General features: G+C 35.6%; 1 protein-coding gene across 1 annotated transcript; it reads left to right on the forward strand.

Moving 5' to 3' along the window:
• The first annotated feature begins 389 nt into the window (after positions 1–389).
• LOC140158585 (probable peptidyl-tRNA hydrolase 2) lies at positions 390–27310 on the forward strand. Its single transcript, XM_072181726.1, has 6 exons — positions 390–513; positions 11936–12092; positions 13231–13326; positions 14210–14388; positions 22743–22857; positions 26310–27310. The coding sequence occupies exons 2-6, from the start codon at positions 11937–11939 to the stop codon at positions 26394–26396; spliced, it is 633 nt and encodes a 210-aa protein (XP_072037827.1). The 5' UTR covers positions 390–513; position 11936; the 3' UTR covers positions 26397–27310.
• The last annotated feature ends 280 nt before the right edge of the window (positions 27311–27590 follow it).

Below are 27590 nucleotides of genomic sequence, written 5' to 3' on the forward strand. Positions count from 1 at the left end.
TGGTTAGTAAGCACATCAGAATTGTTCAATTTTACATTATTCTCCTATAATAATACCTGGAAAAAGGAGGAGGCCTCGTTTTCTGAGGGATAGGTCCCTCTAAGTCTAATTATTACAAAACCCAGTTCCCAAAGTGTCTTGTAGGCCTATTACTATTAGTAAGGCTATAGAAAGCATCTCTACTTCTTAGACATATTTTTAATAAAGTTATAACTGAATTTCAAAAATTAAAATATAATTGAAGAATCCTCAAAAAGGAAGCGGGAGGGGACGTGAAACATGTTTATTTTTTTATTTGTCGTAAATCAAAGTCGAATAAAGTCTTGGGATTTCGCAGCCCGGAATTTCGGTAACCACGTGAAAACTTGTATAATGAGCTGGCAACCTGATCTTTCCCTTCCCATCGTGCATCTGTGAACCAATATGTCTGCGCCCATTGGGACGATTTTTATCCAGCCTGTTGTTTGATCATCTATATTAAACACCGTATAGACAACCAATTGCAAGATATATGTAAGTAATTAGACTCCTATAACACATATTTGTCATATTTGTAATTGGGTATTGAAAAAGACTTGCTAAACGGCTTAACAAGTATCGAAAATGCGCAAGAATCCAAATCCAATCACTGTCACTGATTTTTTTTTTCTGGTTTATATTATAGTAAATTACATGTAGGTATCCCAGGCAAACCTTAGTTAACACATTTGCTAGTTAGCGAAATTCGCCGAGACCGGGGCCCAAACACAATGCATATTTACATAGAAATTTGAATTTTTTTCGAGAATAGGTCGGTGAAGGAAACCTACATAAATATGTTTTCTATACTTCACTGGACCCAAATATATGATTTTTATGGTGATAATCAAGTCGCACATGGAATTTTAGAGGATTTTGATAGCAGTTCCATTAAAAAAAGCTGCTATCGCCATGAGACTAAGATCTAGAAACACCCCTAAATGCCGTTTTGGGGAATTTTGCTATCTGAATCTTTTTGATGAAAGTCAATCTTTGACAAGATGTAACTTTGTTACGGAAAGTGCTATGACAAAAATGTTTTCAGTTTTGGCTTTCTTTACTCAAGGGCTTTAATTTGATGTAAAATGGTGCAGTTTGATGGCAAATTTGAATTCAACTAGCATACCTATTACATGTACACTGCAAGATTCTCATCTGTGTGACGCTGATGTCACCAGAATGTCACTCCATCGGAAACTACACCTCGGTTTTCCATATCGCCGGTCCGAAATAGCCGGGTAGCCAGCCTCCTAGGTTTCTACAGAGTGACTTCGCGGCGCGGGGACTTCACAGGAGAGGCACACCGGTGTGACTACGCGCCTGGGCCTGGGTGCTCAGTTAGACTAATTCCAATCAGCCGTCTACACTTCGCATGCTGTGTATGCTTCGTAGTGACGACTGATTATCTTACAGGCCATATCATGGCGGACTTCTGAAAACTATTCAATGCGTCTTTGGTTGTGCGCCCGTGAAGCGCGACTGACTAAGCGGCGCCCGTGTACCGCGTCGCTGTACCGCGCCGCTGTGACAAGATCGCGCTCTGAACTTCTAAAAACAACAAACTCGGTCAAAAGGTCAGTTTGGACACAACTGCGCATGCTCTATGCCACAGGAATCCTGTTGCAAAATCCGTCACTTTTTTTCCACGTAGTTTTCTCAGTCGTCAATCCAGACGGTTGACGACTGAGGGCAGCAGTCTAGTGCTCAGTACCGGCGTTTTGGGTTGCCGGTTTTGCTTTTATTGCCATATTTTTTATATGCTCTTGATTTATTCAAATAATATTCTTTATTTCTTGCTTTTTTTTAGGGGATTAGGGAGGGTAAATTGCAAACTGGACTTTAAAAATAAGGGAAATATTAGATGAATAAAATAAAATTGTTAATAAAAGAAATAAACATGATCAGTAAACAAAGTATAATTCAATAAACTAATATGATGAATAAAATACATTTTTGTTAATTGGTGGTTAATTGAATAACTAAATAAATAAAAAGTTAAGAAATAAATAAACAGGAAGAAACCAATAAACGAAGAATGGAAGAAACAAAGTAACACTTCGAAAGAAAACAACTTGAGAAAAATTGCAAATAAAGAAGTTAAAAGTAAGAATATTATAAGAAGCATGTCGGCCTATTGATGAATTAAAATATTAAATGTGTAAAATAAATAAATAATTATAACAATAATAATTCATAACAAGCATTAATATTTGTTTGAAAAAAAATAAGACAATTTCAAACAAACATTGCAACAGGCCTATATTTATGTGACACCGATTTATAGGCATGATTTGATAACGTAAAAAAAACCAACATGAAAAACAAATCAAACTAATAGGCCTATAGGCCTATAAAAACACCATTTTGAAAAACGGAAAAAGAAAATAGCACAAGCCAAAGTTTCGCATAAACTTACGGCAGTAATAGTATAAATTTGCAGTAGACCTTTCAGGAAAGTGACAAAAAGTAAAACAAAATGCATGCTAGGCCTATAAATCAATTTTAAATATAACAGAAAAATTCTTGCTTCAAAATAAGTAAAGTTTTGGGAAATCAAAATGTATAAATTGAAAATGCTAGGCCTATAATAGGCATACTTTGCGAACTTCGGCTGAAAATTAATATCTCTTTTAAAACATTTAAAAACACAATTCGTTTAAAATATAAAAAATAGCACTTCAATAGGCCCATATAACGTTATCATGCAAAATATGAAAAAGGCAAAACATGTCATCTAACCACTGAAGTAAACAAAGCAATGATATAAGTTTTGTGGGAAAACAAGCAAACAAATAAACAAAATAAAAAATTTTGAAATGAAACAAACAAATAAACCAAGAACAAGAACTGCAAATAAAACACACATAGTTGATGAGATTATTAAACAGGCAGCACAAAAAGAATTAAAATATTATAAAAGAGAACAGTAAATAAATGAAACAAAATGAATCGGAAGTCTCACAGTTGAAATATAAATGATAAAGAATGCAAAAGCACGATAAAAACAAAACAAAGACGGCAGTAGAACCACAGACCCACTGCACTGTACAGCATGCATCACTCAATTAATTATAAAACCAACTCATTCCATTCATGCGCGTATACAAGCATTAAAACAAGCATGATACGCGTATTTGTCATCATCAGCGCGTATTTGGTAGATATCTGCGCGCGTCCCAGAGTGTTCGAACTCATAACAGGGTTCGGTCAACGACCTTTCGCAGCGTAGTCACCTTGAAGTTCGCCGACTGGGCACCGAGCAGGCGACGCATGGGGCACTGGCTACGGAAGTCACTTTGATGTGACTACAAGATGTGGACCACTGTCGAATCTAGTCGGTGGTGTACATCATGAGTCGCCGATCTTGACATCGAGCAGGTAACACATCGGAGGCTAGCAGTTGTAGTCACTACGTTGATGACACTGCTGCATAGTGCCCTACTGCCTTGTTTCCGATGTAGTCACTCTCCTGTAGTGACTCTGTCGGCCACCATAGGGTAGGTTATTCTGCAGTGACGGCGGTACTGGGGGGGGTAGTGACTTCAGAGTTCCAGTGCGATGTAGTCACTATGTCGCCAGGAATTTTGCAGTGTATAGGCCTACTATGTATGACTATAATACTTGAAATCAAGGCTCCCGCTGGACGCAAATTCGTGCGTCCAGACGCAAAATTGTATTGCTGGACACAATGTTCAACAAATTTCATCAATCCGTTGCGTCCAGTCGGACGCAAGTTGATTCATCATTCAGCCCAAAAATGAGTGATTATTTTTTTATAAGCAGTGATAAGCCTAAGGCTAAGCTTACCAAATTGGTGTTTGCAATGTTTCTAAAGAGGACATTTAGAGCTTTCAGAAACTGAAAACCCCATGTTGATACGACCTTTCCTGGTGAAGTTACATCAATTTATCAATTGCTGAAAACAATATAAAACAAAAGAATTTTAACACTTTCTTTGTCAATATCTCAAAATCAATATCAGCGCCATCCGACTCATTTCCCTTGATCGTGTCACATATTAATATTAAATTAGCAATAGACCAATCAGTAAATCAGCTGAATTAAATGTATATATTTAATCACCGGTATTGTAGACCTGTATGAGAGGGAAACGTCAGTTTTAACACATACATTTTGCTAGTCAGCCAAAATGGCCTAAACCTAGTGCCGTACTATTACGCTAACTTTCGTATTCGGCGAGGAGGACGATTTCGACCTCCTGGTTTGTTTACAAACAGAGGTAGACAAAAGACCGTTCCGCTTGTCCAAACACTCAAGTATCAGAAGGATGGTCCACAATAGCGCGATTCACGTAACATGAATAGGGATTAAAAAGCTGTCACGTAGAACCATGTGCTTCTATTGTCCAATTTGCCATCAAGATGTCATATGGAAACAATTCAGACCCAGTACACGATCATGTCTGAAATTAATATTTTGTTCTGGGTCTGATTATTTGGACTAGCCTAAACCAGCAATACAAATTTACATTGAAATTTAAAAGAACCGCTTGCTCAAGGAAACCTACATAAATATGTTGTCTATACTTCACTTGACCCAAATATGATTTTTTTTTTGGTGATGAGAGACTCGCACATGGAATTTCAGAGGGATTTTGATAGCAGTTCCAAAAGCTGCTATCGTCATGAGACTAAGATCTAGAAACACCCCGAAATGCTTTTTGGGGAATTTTGCTAGCTGAATCTTTTTGATGAAAGTCAATCTTTGACTAGATGTAACTTTGCTACGGAAAGTGCTATGACAAAAAGGTTTTCAGTGTTGGCTTTCTTTACTCAAGGGCTTTCATTTGATATTTAAAATGATGCAGTTTGATGGTAAATTTGAATTCACCTGGCATACCTAGATATTGTGCTATTTGAGTATACTGATGCAATGTATCATTGTATGACAAAACAAATGATTTGTATCATTTTTAGTCCACTTGCTATAAGCATGTTTCAAAATTCAGAAACAGTGAAAATGTACATGTATTTGTTCAGCTTGACAATAGGCATATTCGATATACCCAATTTCCTAGTTTATATCGGTTTGAAATCAATACCGATACCGGTAGTCCGGTACCGTACCGAACATTTTTTTTTTAATTTCAAACATTTTTTAAATGTTTTCCTACCCTTGCACAAACTCGAACCCACACCAAATATACACCCACCCAAGCCCTACTATCCTTTAACCTATTCCAAAACCCTTGCCCTTACCCCCAAAAGGGAGAAATTGATTTCACCTAAAAATTCGGACCTATATTTAATGTTTTAAAATGCATGAATGTGTTAACGTTTTAATTACTTTATTTAACCTCTATTTATCGATATTGTTATTTTTATCGTTAACAAAATAAAAGAGAAACCTTTCACATAATTTTGGAAATTTAAATTTTTTTCTAGAATTCTAAAAATACCAGTACCAAAAAAATACATTCGAGTGCAAAAGCTTTTTTCTTCTGGGTAAAATTTTTTTTCTTTTCTCTCTTAGTTACTCTTACTCTTACGATGATAGGCCTACTCATCAACGCCCCAGCTTTTTTATTGCACCTTATAAATTTGATAAATAGGTCATCATTTACTAAATGCATGCATGGGCCTAGTTATCAAATTTTTAACCTGCAAGAAAAAAGCTGTTGCACTACATGTAAGAAAAAGATTCTTACCCAGAAGAAAAAAGCTTTAGCATTTGAATTTATTTTTGGGATTTTAGAATTTTAGAATTTTTTTTAAATTTCCAAAATGATGTGAAAGGTTTCTCCTTCCTATAATTAGCCATAAGATGAGATGAGGCTAAATAAAGTACCGTAATTGAAACTTTATTAATATATTCATGCATTTACTAAGTTTAAAGCTAAATATAGGTCCGATTTTGGGGTGAAATCAATTCACTATAATTCCCTTTGGGGTTGGGGCAAGGTGTTTAACTAATTTGGGCTTGGGTGGGTTTGTATACATGTAGTAAGGTTAGGGATGGGTTAGAGTTTGTGCAAGGGTAAGAAAAACAGTTTTGATTCTTTTTTTGAATAGTAAATAGTAAATAAAAGGAGGCGGCAGCCAAAAAGGAGGCGGGCGGGGACGAGAAACTTGTATTTTAATTTACTTGGCCTTACGTAAAATCAAAATTTTGAGAATAAGCATTTTTCGTGGGTATCTACTGAAAAATGTCAGAATTTGAGAGGATGCTAGGATCTAGTACTTAACATGACCAATGGTACTACTACTACTACAGCTCAACCAATATGGTCGCTTTTCACTCAGTTCAAAACGTGGCATGTACAAAAAGCTCCGAAAAGGTCCTCTTTTTAATAGTGGACCAGTCACCACTCCATGCTCCAAAACATTTAGTGGAGAATGCGATCCCCAACCCTTTGGGTACCTTTGGATGAATTTGTAGAAGTCTCAGTGTCTGAAAATGCCCACAAAGAAATTGCCGCATTTCTTCAGTCCCGTTAATCATGGGAATATATTATAAATACACATACATGAAGCCCTTAGAACAACAATGATCGGCGGAAACCACCTAACAGAACATCTAATTATCAGTACGAGTGCACAGACCTTTTCCCGGATTTTCTTACTGTAGAGCTCTACATATATAGTATGTCTTGCAATAAACGGACATTATTAAATTATGTGATGATCAAGGGAAATGAGTCACATGTCGACCCTGGTCGAAAAAGAGGACATTTACAGATTTCAGAAACTGAAAACCCCATGTTGATACAACTTTCCTTTGCGAAGTTACGTCAATTTATCAATCGCAGAATTTGAACACTTTCTTTGCCAATATCTCAAAATCAATATTAGCGACATGCGACTCATTTCCCTTGATCGTGTCACATATTCTTTTAAAGGCCATGGGAACAAGGGCTTAGAAGGCAGCCAGCCGTGTACTGTAGGGAGTGATTTACACACCCAAATTTGTAAATACACACCCAGTTTTTGCCCACATGGCCTACATACATTGTATACTTTGTACCGGTGCACAAATCTTAAATTTACACACCCAGGGTTTTGAATTTACAGTTACACACCCAAATCTTCAAATCCTATACGTGTACGCAAGTAACGCAACACACTAACCTTGTAATTAGAGTGTGACCTCAAATTTTGAGCCTGAGTTGAAGGTATAGGCGACTAGCTAGTTACATGTAGCACTGTTGTATCAAATATATACTTGCTCAAAATCTTAGGAACTCATATCACTGTGTAGGGAATTTATTCTTATATATATTTTTTCAATAAGAAATAACTATCATGATCATAGGCATTGCGAGCATTAATGTGGACCGGTGCCATCTGAAAGTTATGATATTTTGCCTTTTACATGTAGGCCTACATGCAAATTCAGTGCCAAGTTTTTACCAGCCATGTATCAAACTTGCTGACTTTTAACACAGCCGCTGCAAGGTAACCAGAAGCCCCACCCCTTAGGAACTCACATGTCTATAAAGATCTATCGTTTCTCTGTGTTGTCATTAATAATCAACTTCATTGGTCCTTCAGCACGATCGCCCAACCCCTTTGAATGAGTGACACTTTTGTACACATAAACAAGCTCCATGCCCAAAATAATCCATGTGTAAAATATACCCAATGCTATTTTGGGCTTAGTGTCTACAAATGTAATATTTTTTTTTTTTTTTTAGGTCAACCATGAATGATCCTAGCATTTAGGTGTAGGTCCAGGGACACTACAAAACCTGAAGAAAAAAAAAACCCAATTCAGTGCCAAGTTTTTACCAGCCATGTATCAAACTTGCTGACTTTTAACACAGCCGCTGCAAGGTAACCAGAAGCCCCACCCCTTAGGAACTCACATGTCTATAAAGATCTATCGTTTCTCTGTGTTGTCATTAATAATCAACTTCATTGGTCCTTCAGCACGATCGCCCAACCCTTTGAATGAGTGACACTTTTGTACACATAAACAAGCTCCATGCCCAAAATAATCCATGTGTAAAATACACCCAATGCTATTTCGGGCTTAAGGCTGGTTCAAAGCGAATATTCGGCTTCGAATACGTTTTGGGCGTCAAAATATATGCGGCTTCGAATATAAAACTATGAACCAGAGAAAGATATATTTCTACAATTTACAGCGTTGCCCGACTGTTAACAAGTATTGCCCGTTGACCAAGGTAAGCAAAATTTAGAGAATTTCTTTAACGAAGTTAATAAAATCTTATTCTCCATTGAACTATTGTCATGATTTAATGTCTGTATAAATGGGTCTAAATAGGAGCAGTGGCGTAACCAGTGGGGGGCCGGGGGTGCAAGCTGCCCCGGACACAAAAAACCTGGAAGGAGAGTAAAAAATTGGGAAGGGGAAAAGGGGGAAAGGGAGAAAAAGAGGGAAGAAAAAAGAGGGAAGAGAAAGGGGAAAAGAAAAAAGGGGGAAGGGAGAAGAGAAAAAAGGGAAAGAAAGAGGGAAGAGAAAGGGGAAAGAAAAAAAGAAAAAAGAGGGAAGAAAAGGGGGAAGGAGAAGAGAAAGGGAAGGGACTCAAGGAGAAGAGAAAAGGGAAAGAAAGAGAGAAGATCTAGGTACTACTTTCATTGTGAAATTTGTACTCTGAAACACTGATATTTTCTAATATGCCAAAAACCAGGAGCTTCATGGCCTCAGCCCCTTGATCCCTGCCTGGACCCCTGGACCCCACCGACTCCACCTCTTTTGATCAGAAATTGGGAAATTTTTCAATCTTGCGCCCCGGAAGGTCAGGTCTGGTTACGCCCCTGACCTGAATAGGAGTCAAAAAGATTTGCTTTTTGGGGCATTTACGACCTGCCTGTAACAGGCGCGGAGGTTGACCTATACCTTCTTGTAGGTTTCAACTGCAAAGCAAATCAAGAAATGAATGAGTCAATAGATAAATAAGTAAATAAATAAAAAATAAATAAATAAGTCAATAAATAAGTCAATAAATTCATAAATAAATAAATAAATATATATAAATAAATAAATAAAATAAATAAATAAATATATAAATATCATAAGATATGATTGAAGCGACGACTTATATGACAGCCCTCACAAGTGTTATGAACCTCAATTTTTCCTATTCACTTACACATAAATGTTAAAATTTTCAGTCACAACATGCGTTTTGGCTTTCAATTGTTGTATCTTGAGAAATATACACCCTAAGATAGGAAATGTATACATTTTTGTAAAGCTTTTTACCCCAGGAATCCAAATATGCAGTTAAAATAAATGTAGGATACACTCTAAAGAAAATATTTTCAAAAATGTAATCAACATTTTGTGCATGAAGTTACGTATATTTTCACACCCTGTATCACCACTTTGGTCATTCATAACATAGCAAAAGTATAAATTTTATTCAAGCTCATAGTGTTGCCTGCCACAAAATTAGATTACATTTGATGTATTCTATATCAGTAGTAGATGCAATAAATTATGAATTTACTAGTAAAATTAATTTTTTTCATGATATCACCCTATATATTTTCTTACGCACCCTGTATACCAACTTCATTTTTGCATAGTTGGATTCCTTGGAACATAAGCTTTCCAAAAATGTATAGTTTTGTTGGTGTGAAATGTATAGTTTTAGACATGTATCAATTTAAGTGAAAAGGAGGACAAATTATCAAAATCAGTGCTTGTAACGCAAATGTGCCCCACCATATGACACATGACCTTTTATAATATTTACTTCGAGGACTGTTATATCAATATGTGAAAAATATCAAATTTTAATAATTTGTCATAAAGTTTGTATTATATCGTGAATTTCAAAAATGAAAATTATTTGATATCAGAAAGACAATCTTCAGATTCATAATGTAATTCGATATGTTTGATGTGCTCTCATGTCCCACAAAAATACTGTCGAAACGCTCAAAACGCTAATTCCAGATCCCTTGATTTTCATTGGGGATTTTTGAAATCATCGTTCGTCGAACGATATTCAGGTGACCTCGAGCCTTTCATATAAATCAATAGTATCTCGCTATCAGTTGCGCGATATTCAATCCGATTCAACTCGGCGTGTATCCGTTGCCGTATATATTTTGATGTCACAAAAAGTATTCGAAGCCGAATATTCGCCTTCGAATATGCACTATGAACCGACCCTTAGTGTCTACAAATGTAATATTCAGTCTATAAATCAGTTTATATTTGAGCTATAATGCTCAAATTGTGGTCTATATTTGTGTCTATAATATATAGTTAATCCCTCATTGTTACTACCAGTAAACCAGTTTTAGACGTTTTGCTGAATTATAGACACTAGTTTTCAGTGATTGTGGTCCAGATATGATTAATGCTGGTGAGCCTTCCCTGAAAAATGGCTCATGGAGCAATCAGAAGACTTTTATTTTGTTGACATAGAAGGTTTCAAGAAAAAATGCATTTTAAAGGTATGCAGTGACCATGTTCAAGAGTGAGATAGAAAGAATTTGGCTAGTACTCTTTCAAGTACCGGTACCTTGTTCTACAAAAGAGTATTGACCACCCCTCATAGAAAGACTACTCTTAAACAAGTTTGGTTACAAATGACATTGGTGAGCAAGTCACTTATTGTAAAAAAAAACCTACATGGAAAGCATGAGTTGCTAGTACTTCATATGGATTGTTGCTGATATCATTTGCCAGGTGTAGTTTCAAAGCTTGCTTTGTTTACAAAATGTGACCGTAAAATTGGCTGATAATAAATTCTCATGATGAATCAAAACAAATGCTTTTCAACAAGAATTATGTTCAGGGTATTTCTGGAATTCTTGGAACAGCACGGAAGAAAAAGTACTTGCATGGTCCAACTTGCTCAACTTATAAAATATGTACATACAAAAGAAAATGTGCTCCATAACATACATAGTCATAAAAACAGTACAATTCCATTAAAGTGCCCACCACCAGTCACAGTCTAATCATACCAGAGAAGATGTTAAGATTTGAAGTGGACATGTGAGACCTGAGGCTCTGATTCAAAGTAAATCATCATAGCCTGGGCACCTAATAATGGTGGATTTGTAAAATATATTGTTTTTTATCCATTTCTTAATATTATTTGATTGATGTGAACACAATTTACAATGTTGCCCTTTTTGGGAATAAAATTATAATATGTTGGTAATTTTTTTCCAATTAAAAAAAATTGCAACCAAAAATTACACATTTTTACAACATACATTTTATATGTGACGCGATCAAGCAAAATCAGTCGGAACTCGGAAATATTGATTTTGAGATATAGCCAAACAAAGGAAATATTTCCTTTTGATTTCTATTGTTTTGGAAACTCTTTAATTGCTCATATCTTTGGAACTGGTTGTTCAATTGCAATGAGGTTTTCTGCAAAATGCAGCTTTACAAATGTTTGTTACTATGTTATAAGAACTGAAAATTTAACATATCCGAGTTCTGACTGATTTTGCTTGATCGCATCACATATCACAGGCATGAGAATTTTCAGTTTAAAAACTGAATTCAGTTTTTTTTATAGTAAAAATTTCCGCAACTTTATTTAATTTCAGCCTGTTTTTGGTACTTTTTGCCCAATTTCATGCGCATTTTCAGTTTTTTCAGTTTTTTTTAGGAAAGTGCAGTCTCATGCCTGATATCAGGAAAGTTGAGAAATTGTACAATAACATGCCAAAAAGTCACAGGAATTTTGTGATTGACTGCACCTCCTTCCCGAGAAATTTAAATTTTTTCTAGCCCTGATAGCGACGGATCCCTAGTATTCTGGTTTTTTGCTCCATGATAGAGACACAAGATGTGTTGACATATAATATTAATGTACAATCTTTTAAAATAAATTTTTTTAATTAATTGCTTATTAACTGTGACCCAAAAACCACAAGTAATGTACATGTACATGTATGTTGAATATGGTAATAAAATGTCACACTTCTTCTTCTTTTCTTCTCTTTTTTAATAGAATGAGTGGTTCCGGCGAAAGAGGTCAACGTATGTCTGGTGATGGCGCTCAAAACCCAGATGATCCTGCTGCTCCTCGACAACCAGCAGGCCAAGTTAACCAGGAGTTCCTGGAGATGCTGTGTGCGATGGGAATTGATCAAGCTCTGGCAACTCAAGTGAGTATTGTGATTTATTAAATGTTATAAACAGTAAAGTTATCATCCATTTTTAGTTTAGGAAAGTGATGAAAATAAAAACATTAATATATTTTTAAAAACCACAATGTTCAATTCAGGCTAGCCTACAACATTAATTAGGGCTATATAATGGGAAAAAAGTTCCCATTAAAGTCACTGCAGGGGTTTACATGTAGTCAGGGTCCCAAACACTAACCATTCACAGACATTCAGACATTGATTGGCATTACGACCTAAGATGTAAACTGCAAGTAATTGCGCCACCACATTGCACAGAAGTCAAACTGGGGACAGTGCATCAAGATGTGATCACAATAATGCATCAGAAATTTGTGACCATTGACTGGGAATAAACCTGATAAATTACAAATTATGGAAGGTGAAGTTTTGGTTACATTTTTATTGAGATACCCTGCAGGTTTCTTTTTCATGCCAAACCACCATGCCATCCCTACAGTGAGTTGAAACACAGTCATATAAACATATCACATGTAATGCAAAGGTATTGCCGACATTCTTGCATTCTTCTGATGAAATTTTATTAGAGTAAAAGTATTAAATGTAAATTAATGCTTTCACAGTTCCAGCTGCATAGCAATGTAATAATCAAGAAAATTCACCTATAAATAACTATTTTTATGTTTGAATACTTTAAGCTGGTACTACACCCCCTGATAAATTTTGTGACTAATTTTGCATTTTTCTCAAAAAAATAACTACACACAAAAGTTATACATATTATAGGGGCAAGGAATCCAATTACTTCACTGAAATTTCAGTGATTCAAGACAAGAGGTTCATTACATATATGTTAAGTAATGAGGTGCATTCTAGCGGTACTTTCTTTCCGGTACCTCTTTTCTTATCATAAATAACGTTCCGCTTGTCTTGAATCACTGAAATTCCAGTGTAGTAACTGGATTCCTTGCCCCTGCAGTATACATGTACATAACTTTTGTTACCAGTGTGTATTTTTTGAGAAAAATGCAAAAATAGTCACAAATTTATCAAGGGGTGTAGTGCCACCTTATTAAGCCAGCAACCCTCCTTTAATATGTGCTTGGCTCAACATAACCCACCTGTTACAATATTTATTAATATTTCCATCTTTTGAAAGGCCCTTCAGGTGACAGGGAATACTTCGGCTGAAATTGCAGCAGCGTGGATATTTGAGAATCCAAGCGGTGGTCAAGGACCCCAACAAGAGCAGCAAGTAAGTTGAAACAAATTATTGCATCAAATTTGATCCTCAGATTTTGCAGTGTTTTTCTTTTACCTTTATTGCTTGAGTCTGTATGTAACTTCTTACTATTAAAGAATAATACCTAGGTTTAAAAATAGATTTCCAACATTTCAGTCAGGAGGTGAATTTGAAAAGTACTTGGCCAGTAACTATTTTGCTATTAATATAGGTAACTTTGTTAGATTTTAAATCCAAACCTGCGTTTAGATTAATCCAAACCTATTTCTAACAAATGTGTACATCCATATCAAAACAATGTACTTGACGGCTGCTATATGTCTCCTTTTACAAACTAGCTAGAAATACCAGACTCATCTGAAGTGTAATAGGAATACAGAGAACATTCTTTACCCATGTGACTTTAGGATGATTTGAAGTGACCTCCACTTGAGATGAGTCTGGTATTTACTCCTACATGTAGCTACATGTATTATATGAAATGAGACACATGTAGCAGCTGACAAGTGCATCATTATGATATGGATGTACACAAATATAATCTTAGACAAATCAGTACAGTAATGCCAGATAAGACCAAATAAATACCTTAAAGGCCTATTCAGTGATTTGCTCATCCTGACGATCTTAAAAATCATCAAAATTCAGATTTTGGTACCTTTGTCAAAATTTGAAAAGTTTAAAATCCAGGAGCTTCAGGGGCGCTGACCAAAGGAGGTCTCCTGATCTCCCTGCCGTTACTGCTTCACTCACACCGCGGGCTTTGTTACTGGCTATTTTTAGGTTTGATTTTTTTTGGCAATAAATGAGAGGCATCTCAGATTTTAGCATGTTCACAGCTGCTTGGTATGCTACCAAACTACATATACTAGAATATATGTTTTCCTTGTTTCAGTGGCTTGGAACAACAGACATGACCTCCCCAGTCAAGATGGTGTTTGTCGTCAATGCAGAACTGAAAATGGGTGTTGGTAAAACAGCAGCCCAGGTAGCACATGCATGCCTTGGACTCTATAGGCAGTTACTACAGAATCAAATGTCATATGGTGAGAAACTACTACAATGGGAGAATGGGTAGGTATATGAATAGGCAAGTAAAAGTCGGTGTATTAGTATACCAATACTACATGGTTAAAGTTTGTTCGGTTTATATAAGGCAGGAATCATTCTGTTTTTGTTACTGCGCGCGTCAATAAAGTTCCAACTCACGCTGGCGTAAATTCACATAAGCGTGCGCCAGTCACGCATTACACAATGCACAACTAGCATAAGCACTGCCCAACAGCGTGCATGCCATTCTATATCAATACACAATTTATAAGTCTTATTTTTTTCAACCTTATATAAGCCGAACAAACTTTAGTAGGGAAATAGGGGAAATATATTCCCTGAGGTATTTGCTACACACACATATCATAAGTACCTCAAGGGAAAATAATTGCCCTAATTCCCCCAATATAAAGCATATAAAGTCTGCACAAAAAGAAACTCAGCTGTTATAAACACGCTTATACAGGGTGTCCAAAAAAAAAGAGGCCCCTCATTGCACCCTCTTTTTCTCCTATTTTAAAAAAGTTGATCAAGTATATGTTGGTATATAAAGAAGCCTTTACTCGTTCGCTTTAATAAACCAAAACAATTATTTCAATCGGCTCATAACTTTTGAAGATATGCCCTTTTAAAGAAATATATCCGTTTTTCACTCTGTCCACGGAGGAAGTTTGGCTACTTCAAAGATTGAAAAGTGCATATACCATGCATGAATATAAAACATTCCTCTATGATAACTTTTTAAAATAACAACTTTAATTTAGGGAATGGGCTTTACCGGTGGGCTTATGGGTTATGGATTTTGTTAAGTGTCATTAATTTTGGCGAAATTGATGTGGGATGAGACTTCTTTTGCTAAACTTGCAATTACTTATGTTTTTCTCGGTTATTTTATGCCTTTTTGTTTTATTATGTTTCTTACTTTCTTATTTTAATGTTTCTTGCTTTCGTTTTATTGACAACATAAGTCATTTCTCTTTTTGGAATAAAAGGTAGCCCTGAAAAGGGCTGTTTAGTTTGTCTTTGGTTCCTTTGAAGTGAGTTTACTGTGCTGCTCTGCCCTCTACGTTGCCTCCTTGACGAATACAGGTTTCAGCCCTAGTCCTCATTGCATCAATTGCGTTGAATATAGCAGTAATCGTTTGCAAAGATCTTGGATTTTGCCACAAATGAAGAAATCAAGTGGTGTGAGGTCTGGTGATCTTGCAGGCCACTCCACAGCATGACCCATCCCAACCACTCTGTTTGCTATCCGTGGACAGAGTGAAAGCGGGTACTTGTCTTTAAAAGGGCATATCTTCAAAAGTTGTGAGCCGATTGAAATAATTGTTTTGGTTTATTAAAGCTAACAATTAAAGGTTTCTTTACATACCAACAAATATTTGATCAACTTTTCAGAAATAGGCGAAAAAGAGGGCGCAATTAGGGGCCTCTTTTTTTGGGACACCCTGTAGCTTCAGAACTAATCATTGTTTTCTCAATATTTTAACATAAAAAGAAGGATGATTTATTTACGCGCATTTTGATACCCAATTTGTCCAATTTTATTCAATATTAATAATACAGCAGTGTTTTGAAAGAAAAATACCCGAATTTAAAAGTTGCAGCTATTTGTATTGATTTGAAAATAAGCGTGAAGATAATGGCGGGCTTTACGTGCTACCGTGCTGGCATAATAACCAATGATCGATGCAAACTGCAACTTTTGAATTAGGATATTTTTCTTCAAAAGCACTACTGTGTTGTTAATATTGAACGACATTTGACAAATTTGATATCAAAATGCGCGTAAATAATTATTAATCCTTCTTTTTATGTTGAAATATTGTGGAAACAATAATTAGTTCTGAAGCTATAAGCGTGTTTATAACAGCTGAGTTTCTTTTTGTGCAGACTTTAGTATTTTATTTATTACCCTACACTTTGAATAAAAAGGTGATGTTGTAATGAAAATAGACAAAACTATCGATCGTACAGGGAAATAAGTTGTCATTTGCAATTGACCGATATAGTGTCATGATTTTAAAAACTATCAAAATCTCAATTCGAAGTCAGCATTTATAACTGAAACTGTATATTTGCACCAAAGGTCATATCTTTTTACAACTTTTTATTTTTGTAGTTTACGTTGTGTCCATAGTGAATGCTAAAAAATGATGTCATATGTGATGTTTTCATGCCATATGTACACACTAGTGTGAATTTGTTTAAAGCTTAATGATTTTGAAAAGGGAAAGTTGTATACAGAGGTGCATGGCTGACAAAACCTTGTCTGTGACAACATGGTAACAAATGTATTTTTCTGTGTCAAATATAGTGTGACACGATCAAGGGAAATGAGTCGGATGTCGCAAATATTGATTTTGAGATATTGGCATTAACAGTGTTCAAATTCTTTTGTTTTATATTGTTTTCAGCGATTGATTAATTGATGTAACTTTGCAAAGAAAAGTCGTATCAACATGGGGTTTACAGTTTCTGAAAGCTCTAAATGTCCTCTTTAGAAACATTTGTAATTAAGTCATTTTTGACCAGGGTCGACATGTGACTCATTCCCCTTGATCATGTCACATTATGTAATATTGATCAAACACAAATATCAAATAAAATGAAATGTAGCGGAAACAATTATAGTTTGTTTATGGTTTCAGGATAAAAATGTAGTTATTTGATTCTAGAAATGCATAAGAAAAAGGATGCCAGTCTGATGTTATGACATCCTGTCCTAGTAAAGCATCACTGGTTTGACTGGATGATTGATTAACCTAGATTGAATGTCATCATTTAAACATTCAAAAAAATATGATCGATCCATCAAATAATGTGCATTGGAAACAAACACAATAACCAAATTAAATATGAATTAGCTAACAGAGAACTATGATTTAGATTGATCTTTCATACTCATTGCAAATCAAATTGATATTTCTTCCTTGCAGGTTAATATTGATTTGTTCTACTTCATGAGGGAACATTGATGTTTTAAGTGAAGTCATATCTAATACTTCATAAAAACTTGGTTAAGGATGCACACAGGATCACTGAAGTGTTGCATGGCCAAAATTGAGTTTTCATCACTAATGTCATCTTCAAACCGTATTTTATCTTGTCATTAATAGATTTTAAAGAAATCTTAAAATTTGAACCATAAGAAAAGCTATTTTAAAGACCCTTTTTCATTAAAAATTAGTCAAAATGCAAAAAGCAAATAAATCATTGTTTTCCCAATATATATCGCGTTCTCGAAACGCGTGCTGCGGCGATACAGCTAGCAAAGACACGCACACATGGTAAACTGGATGGGCGAGGTGATTGCTGATTGAGGCGCTGGAGTCGCCAATCGCGATCACTACCGTATTTTATCGTATTGATCTCTTCCAAGGTAGGTAAAGCTTGCACCATTGCATTGCGAAACTAGAATCACTAGGCCTACTCGATAAATTTCGCCAAAAAAAAAGTGCTGATATAGTGGTATAAATTATAGGTTTTTTATATGAACATAATTTAGTGAATTTTTGTTTGTTTTATTTTTTTTCAAGTTTCATTCTGAACTTGAAAAGATGAAATTTATCTGTAAGAAGTAGTTACCCGTAAGAAGCCCTGTAATGATGACGCAATCTGGTAGATACGATAGAAAACGTAGGCCCTAAATATTTTGCTAGTAGGCTAGACTTAGCCCGTACATCATTAGGCTTATTGTTTTATGTTTAAAAATTAGTTTTATTTCATTCATTCATTCATTCATTCATTCATTCATTCATTCATTCATTTCATTGTTATTATTTGATTTACCAAGTTGGTGTAGTTGGACAAGAATATAGGCCTATTATATTAGCTTATAATTATGCAGTCCCAGCCTTGGTTCGGGGGCCTCTCTGCGGTCGTTCAGTCTCGTCTTAATTTTGAAGACCATAAAAATAGGCAAGCAGTTACTACCGGTAGGCCTATATTAGATACCTAAGGCCCTGAATAATGTTTCAAAGTGTTATTAAAACACGGATTTAAGATTCGTTTCCAAACGTTCTCTACTCCTGATTGATTATGATTGCGATAAAAGCTTTTGGTTTTACAACACTTTTTGCGAATGTTTTGGCCGAATGCCTTTTTATTTGCAATGTTTGCCTGGTTTTCAACTTTCACGCTTATAATGTTTTCTGCATACTTTAAAAGGTAAACTGCTTTAAAGCATTTTTCGTGAATGTTTTCATGCAGTGTTTTAAAACGCTCTTTATAGCATGATGCCTATACGGTAGGCCTACTGCATAAACCACAATCTAATTTAAAGCCACAAGTGTTCCGTTTTCTACTTTTGAAATTCGGTTTTGTTAGGCTATGTCAATTTCCGTGTTTTTCAGTTTTCTTGTGACCTCTCCGTGTTTTGCCCGTTTAACATAATATATAGGCCTACTTTTTGTCCGTTTTAAAAGAAGTTTATTCAAGACATATTACAAATTTTACCCCAATTTTTACACGTTTATTTGATTGAAAACAACAACAGACACACTTTTGTTTGTTGTTGTTATTTTATTCACTTTTTATGCGGTACAAAATATTTTACAACTTTATTGTAGCTTTAGGCCTATGACCTTTGTACGTGTTTGACATTCCGTAAAAAGTTAAAAATAAAATATGATAACAACAAACAATTACAATAACAAAAACGGAATATTGAGTAATGCGACACATCAGAATCTTTTCAAATTTTACTTGGGATTCCTGTGGTGTAGGCCTAGCTATACGGGCGTTAAAATCTCATTGGCGCGGACGGGCCGTAGTGGTGCCTCTCAAGCACCAACTAACAACAACAACATCATGTTTGCGGTTCAGAAAAGGACAATGAACATAAAATGCAATATTTGTCAACACAAAAAAAAAGGAAAGAAAATCACCAAAAACGATAAATTAAAAACATTGCATTTTTAAAGCAAAATTAAGAAAATTAGGACAAAACAGAAATCACAATTATAATATGTCTCAATTTATTTTTTATTTCATAAAACTTCCTGATTATCTGCTAAAATAATTGCTTGTCAGTTATTCTATGCTACTTTTAATGTTCTGATGTCCGCAAATTTTAATACAGAGCATGATCTTTTTTTGTACGGAACAGGACAAAATTGTGCTTAAATAATCATGGTTTCGTTCATGGCAACACTACCATGCACTGTGCAACTTATTCGCGTAACCTGTCTGTCTGTCCGGCGCCTGTCGCTCCTCAAACGCTGACGCGACTCCACGGCGGCCGCTGCCTTGCCGGAAGCTCTGCTGCACCATGGAAACAAGACTGCAGTAAATAAAATGATTACAACATGTGGATAAATATCTGCCGAATGTGCACGGATAATTTAGTAAAATTGTATATTTTACCTTCTAAATCACCAAAAAATGCCAATCTGCTGCAGTTGGACGCCCTTCTCATTTTCTAACTTGACCAAACGTCACAAGTCACGGATTATATATTTATGGAATAATCTTCAAAAATGGACCTAAAATCCGCTGTATTTGTCTAAATCGCGATTTTCGCAAGTTCACTTTTGACCACATTTAACCATTTTTGGTCCGCCATAGCGTCTAAATGAAGCATCACTGAGGTAAGTTTTTAAGTCAAACGTTTAGATATGGCAAAAATCTAGAAAGTGTTTTTTCATTTTTTTAAATTAGGGCCTAGAACTTTTTTTATCACCCATGATTCAAAAATTTGAACACGGGTCATACGTTTTTACTGATCTTTTGCCTATATTTTAAAAAACTAAGCAAAATTACGAAAAAATAAAAAAACACTTTCTAGATTTATTTGTCTAAATTAATAAAATTCATGTTTTACAGTTTTTGATTTTCAAATAATTTTTTTATGGCGGACCAAAAATTTTTGGTCAAAAAAGCCGTTTTTTGGGATTTTCTCGAAAATTGTACTTTTTGACCCAAAACTGACATTTTAAATGGATTGATGAGCTCATTTCCGTTCAAAAAATGTATACTTTTATATACTTTACATAAATAGTTTTCGAGTTATGAGGTGAATAATAATGGATAATTAGTGATCCTGTGTGCCTCCTTAAGGCCTATATTGGTTTATTCTAGTTAACACAGTTCAAACAAGCTGAGGATTTGACGTGAAAGACTTTCAGATAATGTTATTGAAGTAATTGACTATTTTGATCAAATCTCTTCATTTTATAGAAAGATCTTAGAATTAGAGTGAAGGGTTCAATATTACTACTTTTACACAACACACACCCACACGCACACACAGTGGAAATAGACTTTTTCAGAAATTGTCAGATATTAGTTCAGAATGATGTCATGTGTGGTGAACAAAAACACCACAACCAATTGCACAATGGTGACATCATGTTTGATCAGCATTTCAACAACTCTTCCTATACCTTTGTACAGGAGCCAACCGTTGTTAATCCATGATGAATCCACACTTTTACCGTAGCGTGAACGCGAGCGAGACTACGCGTTACACGAGAGCGCGTAAAATTTGTCATGCCTGGAACCTTTGTGTGTATGCAAACTTTCAATTTGAATTCAGTATTTTTCAGGTAGCGGCTAAACATTGCCGTTTTATTCTGTAGTTATATTGCTGATATCAACAGAGAAATCATCGAAGTTTTTGTAAGGCTGAATGGCAATGATTGACTGACATTCCTCGTAAAATAATTGTGAATTATACGATCTTTAGCTTCTTTTCGTTGTTGAAAGGATTCAATCATGTTTCACCGTTGTTCATCACCGATTAACAACTCGCGTCTGGCGCGTCTGCATGGTTTACTTCGCTCGGGCAGCTAAAGCTGCCCTTGCGAAGTAAACCATGCAGATGATGCGGACGCATCGTTGTTAATCGGTGATGAACAACGGTGAAACATGATTGAATCCCTAAGTGACATGGTATGATTGATCACACTAATCATGTACCGTGATGGTCTTATTTGGTGCAGCCTTAGATTATTAATACACAGATTGGAATTTTCCATGCCTGTGCCCTCTAAGCGTACTCGAATTCAGCTGTCGCCGGTACAGCGTACAGACCTGGCGACATCGCTTATCTTCGCTACGAAGTTTCTTTTAGGTATGCCTTTCGCGCTGTTTGCGCTTATATTTGAGTTTGCTCACGCGGTACCTGACTTAGCGTTGATCCCCTGAGGCAACATGCCATGTTTCCGCGGTATGGGTGCAGCATATATTGAAAGCAGTGCCCACTGCATGGTCAAATATGCAATAAAAATGCCAGAAATTGATTGGTTGAAAATATATTCATGGTCGTGCATGATCTGTGATTTTCGTAAAACTCCTGATAAGGGCCATAAAGATGAAGAGCCGTACCTAAGTGCATAAACCAACAAGGCTTGTTCACTGACCGTGGCCAAAGATGACGCCATATAAACAATCAAGGACTTGCAGCTAAGAAACACACATCCAATACATATCGCAATAAACCATCACTGCCAGGATCAGCTCCCTGAGGTCTCGTATGGGAAAACAAGATAATCAAGTTCCTTTCCCAAGGGAATTTATGTTGGCTCAAATTTTTCATAAGAATAAACAGGGACTGTGCCGGGGCTTAAAGGAAATCTGTACCATAAACTAATCAATGGCTATATAGTTGCAGTAATAATAAAAACGACAAACAGAAAAAGTCCCAAGCTTATATACATCCAAAAGGAGCCTTACGACAATCAGCGATCAGTTTGTAATCCATGGTGGCGGCCATATTGATACCCGATGTATTTTATTACGCTGTAACGGTACCCCGATTTTGAAACCAGCGAAATCCGTGCCACCAGCCTCGTCCCTCGTGAACTTTGGTGACACAAAGCGAATACTACCAAAGTTCAGATTCAACATTCGTTCAAAAGAAAACGCGACAATTTTTACCCATAAAACTACAGAAAAACAAAAAAAAATGTATTTTAAGTAATATGTATGATCAACAATGTCTTTTGAGATCGAAAAGTAAAAACAGCACTAAAAACCTAAATTCACTGTGGGGGTCACGAATGCCATAGCAACACACGCTCGCCACGGGTCTGTGTGAAAGGTTACACTACCGCTTGTGGCAGAAAGGATTCGCAAGCATCAGCTATCATGGCGGCTTCCATGAATCGCAGAAACGAAGGATTAAAAGTGCTTTTTCTTTGTTAGGAATATTCCGAAATCCATATAGACCGTCTGGTATGTTTAATTTAGGGGTATATAACTATATTAGCCATTGATTAGTTTATGGTACAGATTTCCTTTAAATGCGTATCAGTTATCACCACACACTAATGCACCAGAATCTAATGCCTAACCAATTGAGCTATCCCGACTGCTCTTCTCAATGCAGCGATCACCATATAACATTAAGCAACATTGTTATTTTCCTTCCACAGGGAAACCAAAATTGTGTTAGGTGGACTGAATACAGATCATCTAACAGAGCTGAGAGGTAAAGCCACATCAGCTGGATTGCCTAACTATATGGTACAGGATGCTGGTAGAACACAGGTATGTCAGCTGTCTCACATCATTTAGTGATCATTTTCATTAATCCTAATGATACCATAAAATACAGAACTACTAAATACCTTATTGCCAAATACCAAATACTGCTATTTGGCCACTTGAAAGGACCTGATTTAAAGCTTAATGGGGAAGGTTTTTGCTTAAGTCCCTGTAATCCTGCCTGGACAATATTGGAGTTCTCCTTTAAATATCTTGTAGTTAATGGTTGTGCATCTGGGTGAGCTTCTAGGATACACAGGTCCTGGTGAAGTTGTTTTGTTGCATGTGTACATTCGCCAGCGTGGCTGTTTGGGCTTACATGTAGCCTTTACTTTGGTCCAATCCACACCCCTTTATCTTATTGTCTGACTCAGAAAATCTGAGATTTTTGTTCCATCTGCTTCCAATCAAGGATGTCTGATGTTTGCATTTCTTGGACATGATATGACCTCTGCTGTTTCTGAGCTAATCAAGTGATTATTGCCAGTTGTGAAGGCATTAATAGTTGGCCCTTTCAATGACACTATAAATGTATGTATCGAGTCCCCTTCATTCTGCCCATGATGTGTTTTAAATAATAAGGAAATTGTCTTGATATGAAACAGAAAAGTAGAATGGAGTTTTTGTTTTGTCCTGGACAGCCATTATAATGCAAGGAAATTAACTTTTCCATAACCCTTCCCATCTGCGTTATTTAGATAATACCAAACACATCATAGCATTGCATTAACCCCATGTTTATCAAGGAAACAAAATTCAAACAAATAATATTGAAATTGTTCAGACGTTACTTTTTACAATACGCTCCACAAAGTATTATTGAAATTATTTGGATGTTACTTTTACAATACATATGTACGCTCCATAAAGTAATATTGAAATTATTCGGATGTTACTTTTACAATACATCTCCACTTGATGTAATAGGAGCCGAATAACTTGATGTTAGTCAATAAAAAATGTAAAAGAATATAACTCCACCATTGTTAACTGTGATCAATATGATTTTTAATCTCTGTCCAGAGTTTTTATATTTCAATTTCTTTCTATTTCCTCCACAAGCTTCTCTTTCCAGCATTTCTGCAAAAGTTACTTTAGCGCATGCAACTGTGATAAATTTGTCGCTCATGCTCAGCGTATTGAGAAAGGTGACTCGGCAAATTCTAATTTTGCCGTTTCCATTTTTCAATGGAAAGAACTATTTGTTTACTTTTCTCGACATGAGGGGTTGTAATATTCTCTGTGTTTTTGCAAGTCAGCTAGTTTATTGAATCTGATTTTTTCCCTCCCTGTCTTCCTCTGTCATCTTACAATGATGCAATTGCTGACAGATCGAGTTTCTTCTACATTTAGGATGTAGAAGTTGAATGGGTCTCGGCTCATCTGTTCTCCAATATATGATAACCCAGAGTTACTTATTTTCTTCTGGATCGCTCTCTTGCTGCTGATTGTATTGTCCTTTTTGTAGAGAAGAATCAATCAGGTCACTCCCTTCCGAATCGGTCCAATATTGGTCTTTTCTGATCTTAATCGGAATTGGGGAAAATGCCTTCATGTGGCAATCTAATGAACCAGTTTTTACTATTTATCAGTCCAACTTGATAATTGCCAATTATAGAGGGTGCACTGATTTCTTTCTCAAGGAGTGTTGGACATGATTTTGGTATTTTACAAATCGGGATAGGCAAGTAAGTAAAATGATCTGATTGGTAGATTCCGATCTAGGGTGGATTGGTTTTCAATATTTTATTCCTGTCCATCTTCATGTGTGGGACACCCTCAATGACAAAGTGTTCTGGCATTTCCTCATCTGAGATTTCTCCTGAGACTTTTGTTTTATCGGATTTGAAGTAATCATCTGGGTTGACTTGTAACGTATCTTAAGTTATCAAATCTTCACCAAGTACATCTATACTCCACGCTTTTCCTATCAAGCTCATCAAATACAAACATATCTTGCTCTTCAGACTGAATGACCTGGTGGTATAAAAATTTTCTTTGTATATTTATTTAAATCTATGCAAATTGAATTAGTTATTTTTAGCATTGTAAATGAAATAAAAGTTAAATAACTCATCATACAAATTACTTCTGGGGCAATACATCTATACTCCATGCTTTTCCTATCAAGCTCATCAAATACAAACATATCTTGCTCTTCAGACTGAATGACCTGGTGGTATAAAAATTTTCTTTGTATATTTATTTAAATCTATGCAAATTGAAACAGTTATGTTTAGCATTGTAAATGAAATAAAAGTTAAATAACTCATCATACAAATTACTTCTAGGGCAAAACCAGTCATGAACAGAAGTGGGCTGAGACACACACAAGTTGAGTGCAAATCGATGTATACTGCGCCAATGAAGTATCCTTACACTTGGAAAAATAATCACAATTTCCAAACTAAACCATATTGGAGTAAATTTGTTTTTTTAATAGATGTACTATCTAATCCTGCACATTATGACACCATATTTAATCCAATGTGACTTCAAGAAACAAAGTTACAAGCATTTGATTAGACGAAGGTCAAGTTTTAAAAGTGACACACTGGCCTATTCAAAACTCCACGGACTAGACATCTGGTTTGAGAGTGGTGAATGGCTAATTTATGCGTTGGCTTAATTTAAAACAAAAGGAACAAAAGAAAACTGAAACAAAGAAACTGACAAATAAAATGAAAATAAAAGTTATGAAAAGTACAGAGAAGTAAAAACTGCTTTAAATAACGCTTCATTGAAGAAACTGTGTTGTCTCTTTGTTTCGCTTGTTGGAATCTTTTTGCGCCTTGTATAGGCCAGTTTGTCACTTTTAAAACTGGACCTTCGTGTACTCAATTGCTTATAACTTTACTTTTTGAGGTCACATTGGATTCAATGTGGTGTCATAATGTGCAGGATTAGATAGTGCATCTTTTAAAAAAACAAATTTACCACAATATTGTTCAGTTTTGAAATTGTGATTATTTTTCCAAGTGTAAGGATATTTTATTGGCGCAGTATATGTAGTCCTGACAGGGACATTGCACGAGCCCATTTTTTTATTCATTTTCACTTTGAATTTAGTCATGACTGGTCATGACCATTCCTGATTGGGCCATACACTCACATGGAAGACACAACCTAATCTTCCACACAGGAAGTGAAATCTCAAATGGGGTTACCTAAATGGATAACTCCATTTGAAGTGTCAGAGATTAAGGTCATGTCTTCCATAGAGGGTGTATGGATTTCAAGAATCAGAACAGCCCATTAAATTGCTCAAGTGATAACAGATCCTTAATAGTATACATGGTAAGGGAAGGTGTGTTTTGGTAGCTGATCCCTGGACCTTTTGCAGTTTAACACAGTGATTATTTACTGGCAGACACATTTAACATTTATCATTTAAATTTGCTCTTTTCGATCATTTATTGTTATGTACCTCAGTCATTTACTTTTTCTACTCACAGATCCCTGCAGGGTCAGTGACAGTCCTCTCCATATTTGGTAGTGTTCCTGATGTTGACCTTGTGACAGGTGAGCTTCAGCTCTTGTAAACACCATGTATCACTGGAAGCCAACTCGAAGACAATGTTCCACATCAGGATTGGAAAAGAAGATAAATGGCAGACAAGTTGAGTGTGCATTGTACACCATGAGATGACGTCTTGTTTTTGGTTTTAAGTCAATTTAATGGTCACCATCTACTTTAGCAAGTTTTTTATTTTTGCGGTTAATTTTAAACCGCAAATTTAAAAGGCTGTGAAATATAATTGTACCCATAGGCTTTAATGTGTAATTGTTTGTAATCATGAGTACAAATAACTGCAAAATTGCTCCGACCAGTTTATAACATGAAAATATCATGCTCTACAGTATTAACTTGGGTATCATTTGTTCTGGAAGCTTGTACAATATTAAACAAGATTGATCCTGTAAACTCGCCATAATTTATAACAGTATCTTTGGCTGGAAATATGATTGTTGAATTGGTGATCAATATTATGTGTGATATAAAATTGGATCGATTGAATCCATATTTATTGGTCGAGCTATGAGTTTTAAAATATTGGACGAGACGTAGTTGAGTCCAATATTTTAAAACACATAGCGAGACCAATAAATATTGGGCGTAAGGATTATCATAATTATGTTTTGGATCCAATATTTTTACACACTTGGATTCAAGAAAACGTAATAAATGCATACACTTGGTGTGATATATATGATACAGGCAGTGGTTCCTGGTAATAAAGGGTCCATACCACAAAATCATTCATGGACTCTACATACCAAATAAGGGTGCTTTTCACGACTGTAATTAGTCCAGCTACCTTTTATTTTGAAAGGTGTAAATGTTTCATTATCTTAATGAATTTTTTTTTTAAACATCTGAAAATGAAAATGTTTTCATATACTTTATGCGAATATCAATGCTATAAAAGATCTCTGATTTTGATGCGACTGCTAATCTATTTCTTGACCTTGTGTGTTCATAAATATTACTAAAATTCTTGCCTTTCTTTCCAAATTTGTAGAGATCACATTTACAACTTCTTTAAAAACATAATTTTGAGGTCTGAAATTGATTTTAATATTTCAATTATTGTAAGTTGGAACCATATTTGTGATAAACTTTGCCACAAGCTACATCACAGCTGGGCTATTCCAGTTGAAATCCATATACCCCATAAGACATGACCTAAGTCTTCTTCACAGGGCGAGTGAATTTCAAATGGAATCACCCTTTC

Source organism: Amphiura filiformis, chromosome 8 (genome assembly GCF_039555335.1).
Source record: "Amphiura filiformis chromosome 8, Afil_fr2py, whole genome shotgun sequence".
In the NCBI taxonomy this organism is placed as follows: Eukaryota; Metazoa; Echinodermata; class Ophiuroidea; order Amphilepidida; family Amphiuridae; genus Amphiura; species Amphiura filiformis.

Coding starts and splice junctions, on each gene's coding strand:
- LOC140158585 (XM_072181726.1), top strand. CDS start 11,937: ATGAGTGGTTCCGGCGAAAGAGGTCAACGTATGTCTGGTGATGGCGCT. Junction 12,093..13,230: donor ATCAAGCTCTGGCAACTCAA/GTGAGTATTGTG, acceptor ATCTTTTGAAAG/GCCCTTCAGGTGACAGGGAA. Junction 14,389..22,742: donor CTACTACAATGGGAGAATGG/GTAGGTATATGA, acceptor TTCCTTCCACAG/GGAAACCAAAATTGTGTTAG.